This window comes from Mastomys coucha, unplaced genomic scaffold (assembly GCF_008632895.1).
Source record: "Mastomys coucha isolate ucsf_1 unplaced genomic scaffold, UCSF_Mcou_1 pScaffold22, whole genome shotgun sequence".
NCBI lineage: Eukaryota > Metazoa > Chordata > Mammalia > Rodentia > Muridae > Mastomys > Mastomys coucha.
Genome location: NW_022196905.1, coordinates 258,385,741 through 258,394,199, shown reverse-complemented (window position 1 = coordinate 258,394,199; position 8,459 = coordinate 258,385,741). Strand labels below are relative to the sequence as shown.

The 8,459-nt window shown below is 47.6% G+C and overlaps 1 protein-coding gene across 1 annotated transcript in view; it reads right to left on the bottom strand.

Moving 5' to 3' along the window:
- Positions 1-8,459, bottom strand: part of Usp10 (ubiquitin specific peptidase 10) — a 63,299-nt gene that overhangs the window by 5,561 nt on the left and 49,279 nt on the right. The window contains exons 6-10 of the mRNA XM_031336891.1: positions 3,321-3,562; positions 2,713-2,822; positions 2,060-2,115; positions 1,758-1,861; positions 1,197-1,296 (exon numbers count right to left, since the gene is read on the bottom strand). Of these exons, the coding sequence (XP_031192751.1) occupies positions 1,197-1,296; positions 1,758-1,861; positions 2,060-2,115; positions 2,713-2,822; positions 3,321-3,562 (612 nt within the window). The remainder of the gene's footprint in view (positions 1-1,196; positions 1,297-1,757; positions 1,862-2,059; positions 2,116-2,712; positions 2,823-3,320; positions 3,563-8,459) is intronic.

Here is an 8,459-nt window from a genome sequence, read left to right as displayed (position 1 = left end):
GTGATGATGGACACCTTTAATCCCAGCACTTGGGAGGCAGAGGCTGGCAGATCTGTGAGTTCAAGGCCAGACTGGACTACAGAGTGAGGTTCAGAGATAACCAGGGCTACAGAAACCCTATCTAGCAAATTCACAAACAAAAAGATCTAGTTATGAAGATTCACAAACAAAAAGATCTAGTTATGAAGATTCACAAACAAAAAGATCTAGTTATAAAGTCACAGTAAGGAACTAAAGCAGCAAGCCACATTGGACACTGCACAGCAGGGAGCACTGATAGATATGCTCTCAAATACCAAGCTCTGGAAATGCCAAACTTGGCAGGGTACTGAGGACAGGCTTGGGCACAAAGATGAAGAGTTCCAGGACAGCCAGAGCTTAAGAGAAAGACTTTGTCTCAAAAACCAGAGACATTCACACTCTATGGACAACTGGAAAATTTTGAAGACACTCTGTAGTAAAGTGGCCTGAGGGGAGAAGCTTCATCCTCAGAGGATGTTTTCAGCACAGGGCAATAGTGCAACTATTTTCTCCAACTTCCCTTCCCTAAGGCAAATGAGCACCCGTGGGGTGAGCTTGCACCCACAGGGGTCCTGCTGGCACAGTTCTCAGAAGTCATTTGAACGTGAAAGGCAAATGAATCTGAAGGGCTCATGGAACTCAACACTTAGCTCTCGGCTGGTGGCACTGTTAGGAAGGACATGGGACCCTTTAGGCAGTAGAGGCTGTCTGGTGGGAGTACATCACTGGGGCTGGGTTCCAAGGGCTTACAGCCTGGGTCTATGCTCTGTTCACTCTCTGCTCCCTGTGAGTGGGTGAAATGTGGTCATCTGGCTTGCCAATATGCCCTCCGCTGAGATGGACTCTACTCCTCTGGAACCCTAAGCCAGAGCAAACCCTTTGGTCCATTGCTTCACCACAGCAACAGAACAGGTGCGGCCTCATTCTCTCTCTCGAGGAAAAGTTGAAGCAAAAGAGCATGAACTGGATACATTTCAGCTATCCAAGCCTAACTTTCTCATTGTTATACCAGGTAATGAAAAATAGCTGGTTTTTAATGTATCCAAACACTGTTGATGGACAGGAGACTTCCGATAGGTGTGTGGGCCTGCATATGTGTGTGTGCTTGTGTGCCCTCACATTCGACCCTCCTTTAAGTCACTGTCAGGCAAACAGGCTCACACAGAAAAACCTACTTTCATGCGTGGGTGAGAGGAGCTTCTTCAGGCTCAGCATCTCCTCATGGAGTCCATTGAGGATGAAACCTAGGTACTCTTCAGCATCCTCCTGTCGGCCCTGAGGACAGACACAGTCACATTAATTCCAACTGGCTGGAGTGAGGCCTGTAGAGCCCCCAGCACCTAGAGCAAACTACAGCTTAGACAAATGTTCCAGAGTGTTCCAGCACACCCGAATCCTCAGTGCTGCCATGAATGTTGCCGTAAATGCTTATTTTTGTAGCTAAATTCCTAAGCACAGATACTACTTTAGAGTAACTGACTGGCCCACGCTAAGTCATCAAGTGACTCCACCCTGACCAGCACCCAGTCCTCACACCACCACGTTACAACACATGGCACACACACAGCCACCGACAACAGTGCTTCAGGCTCATCTGCAACTTGTTCTGTGGCCCAGGGTAGGCTTGAGTTCCCAGAGACCCTCTTGCTTTAGCCCCTATGTTCTAAAACTCCAGGCCCTCCCTCTCTCCCAGCTCACGAGAGCAGTTTCCATAGCTACCACAGAGCACCCCAGACCTTTTCAGACAGGCTCGACTTGATGACTGTCAGGAGTCTGTAAATGTACGTGGGTTCAAAGGCAGCTCCTGGGCGAATATCTCTCACCATCTTATCCCCGAGAGCTACAAGGAACACAGAAGATTCTGTTAACTAAAAAGACAGCATGAAGGGAAAGCAAAGCCACCCAAACTCCAATCCCATGGAGAAAACACCTAGACTTAAACAGACACTCTTTCCAATCAGATCATATTTACCACACGCTGGTTCCCTCGCTCCACATGCCCAATGACAGTGTATCCCGGCTGCAAGCTCTGACTCACCTTGGCGGGGTTTGGGAGGTACTGGCATATTAGTAAACTCATTCATGAGCCGAACACTAAATGGAAAAAGAGAGAGTGAAGCAGGGCACGTTAGGAGCAGGCCTGGGCATGGCAGCACATTAACCAGCAGCTGTAACAGCACCCAGGGGCTCTTATGTTAAAATCTACACGTGTTATGGGACTATTTCCAAATGGCATTGTAAGCTGGTAAATAGTACATGGTTTCCTACAGAATCTGAAGGGAGGCACACTCTCCAGTTTATATACACTTCAGGTCCCCTTCCATAGGAAAACAATCCCAATAGCATCTCCTGAAGGAGAATTCCAGAGGCTGGTAGTTCACAGACTTGTTGCTCTTGCAAGGGACCAGGGTTCAGTTCTCAACACCCACTGGCAGCTAGCTCATAGCTAGCTCTATCTCCAGGTCCAGGGGATCCAAAGTCTTCTGACCACCATGGACACTGCACCCGTGGTGTACACTTACATATATGCAGGCAAAACAGGGGGGAGAGACTGGAGCACTCATCTGTAGCAAACCAAGAACTGAGAGCTGGCCTCAGCCCCGGGAGCACCTGCTTTGCCAAACTGCTCAAGTTCCCATCACCCCAGGGAGAGCCCCCAATCATTGGCACATGTGCAAGCGCTTTACTTACAAGCTATCTATCATGGGCGTTGATGTGCAAGGCCTTTGCACTTTTGAGTACAGAGGAATGAACTTCATCAGGTGATACATCGGAGGGCAAGCCACCAATGCCTGCAGGGTCTAAATGTCGCAGTAAGGAAGTGTAAAGGAAATGAAACAGACACAGCAGACTTTTCTAATGGCACATAAAAATAACGAGATAAGCCAAGGACACTCAACTACTTGGATATGTAAACACAAAGAGGAATAAACCAAATAAGAAGGCAGCTGCCTTGTAAATGGCCATGTAAGGACCCTCTGTTGGCCGCATGACATTCAAAAACAATGCTCTCACTGGTTAGAGCAAAGCCTCCCATTCTACGTGGCCATTCTGTCCTCCTATCTGCGACCACTCCAATGAGAACAGAACATGCCCGATTCTATCCTTCACAAGTCAACAGACCAATCCTTGGACAGAGAGGCTCCAAAGTGGCACAGACTATGAGGCAGGCAGACGGGAGTGATGGCCCAGTCTCGGATGTTCAGGGTGCAGGCCAGCAGCCCTGGGGACGTTGCAGAAAGTCAAACACACCCAGAGAGGAGAGAGCCAGGTGTGGGGTCAGCAGCCAGGAAGGATACGGCATTAATGTAGCACCAGTTTCCTTTATTGATCAGCCCACGGGGTTGCAATGACACTGGCTTATGTATTAGGGTTACAGTCTCCAATAACTCTGCAAGGGTGAAGGAAGACATTAACAACATTACAGTCAGCAGCACCAGAATCCATGCACGTTTCTGAGAGACTCCTTCGGGTGAGCGTGTCCTCTGAAACCCTGCACTTAGCTCAGCACCAGCTTTGTTTCCTCTGGACATCAACATTTACAGTTATCTTCTCAGTTTATACGAGGAAGCTCCATGCCCAGAAACACTGACACAGTCACTAGCAGGGAGCAGATGTGGAAGGCACTGGCTTCCCCAAGGCTGCAGTAAAGTCTCCTGGATACCAGCTTCAAAGGGATTGTGGGGCAGGAGTATGCTTCCAGGGCTCACAGGAAACCTGGCAGTTGGCTCTTGAGGGCCAAACGTTAAGTGACAGCGGCTCCTGCTAGTCACGATTCCCATCGGAAGTGAGATCAACCATTCATCTGTTCCGAGCGCTAACTCCTCACTCCATTGAGAAGCTGACACCTCTGAAACCACCTTTTCCAGTTTTAAAAAAACTATGAGCAGAGACAGCACAGTGAATGATTTTATATGGCTCATCTTTTGAGACAATAAATCATTACAGGCTCCAGAGAGGCACCAGAATGCATCCAGTGAGAGCAGCATGTCAAGCTTGCCTTCCCCTAGGTATCTACGTAGATCTAGGACAGGAAGACACATGCCGACAGCCAATCCTGGAGCTGTCCATTAACATTCACCGTCATAGGAATAACTTTGTCAAAGGGGGACTCCGGCACCTCATCTTACAGATGAGAAAACTGAGTCACAGCACACCAACTGTGGATCTACCTGGCTGGTTCTTTCCTCTCCACTGCACCTCACAGACTATAGTGAGGTGGTTCAGCCATTCTGGACACTCACAGCCAGGCCTGATGATCTGAGTCACAGCCCCTTGTGGTAGAAACAGGACCAGCTTCCACAATCTGACCTCATAAGCACACTTGCACATACATGCAAACATGCATGCAAGGACAGAAGGGACAAATAAATCTAAGAAGAAATGTCTTTAAATATTCTGCCTTCTCCCACCTGTTCTTAGGCTAAACAAGGGTCCACAGAAACTTCCAAACTTGTGTGTTCAAACAAACAACACAGCCCAGAGCAATGCCACAGGCTTTACAGCAGCAATCAATGGCAAACTTTTACATAATTAGAAGCTTGGTCTTCCTGCCAAAGCTGACCTCTGGACGAACACCTAATGTGTCTGTGTACACCGAAGGTGCAACCAGCCCCGCTCCAGGCCAGCTCCCAGTAATGAAGAGTTGCAGGTTCAGTTAAAGGGGTCTGGAGAGTGTGTGTGTCACTTTGTCGAGGTCTGCAGACATGCCAAGAGAGCAGCTAGAGATGACTGGAAGCACAGACATCAGAAGACAGGCAGTAGGGGGAAGGTGTCTGTCTACCAGGAGGAACTGGAGGACAGCAGGTAGTATGAACAATATGGTGACTTGCAGGTAGGCATCAGCATGCCTCGATCCCAATACTCCTATGGTCACGCACGTTCCTCAAGATCAGGGTGCAGAGTGCATACTAATGGTATCAATATGAAGAAACAAGCCAGAGGTCTGGGTAAGAGAGTGGAAGCTATTGTACACTGCTCAATGGGGTGCCTGGCCCAGAAGTTAGAGCCACTTGGTGGGGAGAAAATGGGGCACTATGACATTTCACGCCTGCTTTGTTTGGCACAGGTACTGGAGGAAGTAGAAAAAAAAACAACAGGGGACAGGCATAGAGAGCCACATGAACCTTCACCACTCTTACCCACTGTTCTGAACAGTCTCAACTATGAGCAGCAGGGACAGGAAGAGGGCACAAACCCAATGGCCCGAGTTCAATCAAATCCCCAGAATCCACAGTTTAGAAAAGTTTAGAAAAATTTAGGAAATGCACATTTTTAAAAAGTGGGAGACTCGTGTAAATGATGCTTCCCTGTGAACCCAGCATTTGGAAGGCAGGCAACAGTGGGTATCAGAAGTTCATGATCACTACACAGCAAGTTAGTTCCAGGGCTATAGAGAGGGGTTCCACTTCAAACAAATCCCAGCATTCCTATGGAGAGACTGTAGGCTAAGGTAAGAATCTCCCCAAACCTGTGGGTACCTGACCTGGGTACAGTATGCAGTGAAGTGGCAGAAACAAAAGACGCTGCTTTAAAAACAAAAGAGGTGAAGACCCAGCTCCTTAAAAGCTGACCTCTGGACCCATGAGATGCCTTTAGCAAGCATGCACACCCACTGACATACATGACCCAGCTCCTTAAAAGCTGACCTCTGGACCCATGAGATGCCTTTAGCAAGCATGCACACCCACTGACATACACGAAAGAAAACGCATCGTATGAGTAGTGTTCTGAGTGTGCTGCACCAGTGTAAAAGAATCCAGCACCACATCTGACAGAGCTAATTCCCTTTCCAGGGGGAACTAGGTAAGCTGGCTGCACTAAAGCCCTAGAACAAGCTTCTGTGGACCAGAGTGACCCCAACACTTGGGGGCTCCTACAGTTGGCAGAGCCCCATTCACCCACAAGAATGCAATCCAATCTGAAGCCAACTATGATCAACTCCTTTCCAATTGGGAAGCCACATGTTCAAGGCTGATTTCTACATGGTCCTTCTCTGGAAGAGTCAGCAGGTCCAAAAGCAGTTTCTATTTTCCTACCAAAATAGCGAGTCAGTCTCTTAGCACCACCCAGTGGTCTGTTTAACACCTGCAGGCAAGCAGACCTGGGACACAGAACAAGGCGTGCAGCCAACAGGAAGTACAACTGCTGCAGGCAATGCTCAGACCACTACCTTCTGGTAGAATTCTTGGGTCTCTAAAGGGTAACTCTTTAGAGAGGGGTATAGAAGAGATGTTTCCTTCCCTAAAGATTACACTATTTTTCTCTTGAGGCTGGACAAATGGCTCAGCACCTTAGAGCCTATATTCAAAGTTCTTTGAAAACAAGACCCTAAGGATGGTACTTGATGAAGAGAGCTCTCCATGCCCTTTGTCCCCAGACTGCTGCCCACACTCACAGGGGAGCCCAGTAGTCAGCCCTGAGCATCTTGCTGCTCACTTACTCCCAAGAGCAGTGCACAGAAATTCTTCTCTGGCCAGCAGTATATCAGTTCCATGGTTCTCGTTTCCTTCCACTGTTTTCCTGATTCAGTTACTCCTACTAAAAATGGCCAATACAGTGGGCAATAGTGGTACATGCCTTCAGTCCCAGCACTCAGGAGGCATAGGCAGGACTCCTCTGAATTTGAGGCCAGCCTGGTCTACAGAGTGAGTTCCAGGACAGTCAGGGATACAAAAAGAAACCCTATCTTGAGCCCACTACACCCAAAGGGCCAAAATGCACTTAGAGTAACAGAAGTAAACAGAAGAGTGTGTCTCATCCCTCAGACCTGTCTGGTTAAAACTGGTACTTCTTTTGCTGTTTCAATTTCCCTGACTGGCACAGAAGTTGGAGAGCTTCACCTCTAGATTAGCCTGCTTCCCAGCCAGCTCCCAGAATTTCCTTGTCTCTGACCTCAGTGACAGTTACAGGCCACAGCTCTTTGACACGTATGATGGAGATGCAAGCTCAGACTTCGTGCTTGTATAACAAACGCTCTCATATACTGAGCCATCTCCCAGTCCTGCAACAAATACATTCTAGAAGAAATATATCCAATATCTAGTGAATAAATCAGGCAGGGGGTGGAGCAATGCATGGAGAATTCCAGTACTGGGGAGCAAAACTTTACCATCTGTAAAAAGCATGAGATACAAAGTGAAACTGAAAAGAAAAATGGGCTGGAGAGATGGCTCAGAGGTTAAGTGCACTTGTTGCTCTTGTAGATGTGGGTTCAATTCCCAGCACCCACATGGCGCACATGCAGGCAAAACACACATAAAATAAAATTTTAATTAAAAGAAAAAAAGAAAAAAGGTGCTGGGGGGTGGTGTGCAGAAGAAAATCACTTTACTTTAAAACCACAATCCTCAGCAGTTAACAGCACCAGCAGAGCCGAGTTAGATTTCCAACACCCACACAAGGGTTTACAACAGACTACAACTCTAGGTCAAGGGGATTTGATGCTTTCTTCTGGCATCTGCTGGAACCCCCACACGAATGTTACCTAGACATACATGAAGGCAAAAGACCCACATACATAAAAGTTAAATAATGATCGCCACAGAGTATAGTGGCATACCTTGTGATCCCAGAACTCAGGAGGTAGGAGCAGGGGAAAAGGCCACTTTGAAGATAGTCTGGGCTAAAAGTATAAGACCAGCCTAGGCTACATGACAAGATGTTATACCAAAGATAAACACAACATACATATGAATCCCAAAACAATAAAAATTTCATCAATTTTCTCATTTGAAGGGACCTCAGAACACTAAGAATACTCAGAACAATCTTTGTTTTGGCTTCTTTTGAGACAGGGTCTTGCTACTGAAGCCAGGCTGGCTTCAAATTGCCACTCTTCCTGCCCCAGCCTCCTGAGAGCTGGAATTACAGGTGTTTCCAATGTGATTAAATGCCTCTATTTGCCACCCCAACCTTCAAGAGGATACACCTTAATGTCTATGGGGATGCTGAGTACTCCAGGGGGACGCTGAAGCTGTCTCAGGAGCTGGGACCTGAAGCTTCTGCACCATGCAGCTAGCCCTGCCTGACTTCTACCCTTACTTTGGTGCTATAATTCTGAATGCAATCCATCACTGAACCCAAAGTCACTAAGGGAAGATAGAGAGGGGCCTGCATTATTTTTTATAGTTCCTTCTTCTGTAGACACAGAAAGCGTGTACACAGTGATTGTGAACTGAGGAGGCTCAGCAGACCTGATGGACACCTAGCTACAGCACAGGGCATGTGTGTCATACATGACAACAGTACGGCACCAAGAAATGGACATGGAATTTGTCAGTAAGAACAAAGTCATAATAGACACAGGCTTTCCCTGCTAACAGAGGCATAGCACCCTCTCCCTCCGTCTTCCTTCCTACACATATTGTTGGACTACTGGACGTTATCACATACAAGTCCTTTACACTACTGTTTCCACACCGGTCAGCTACCACCAC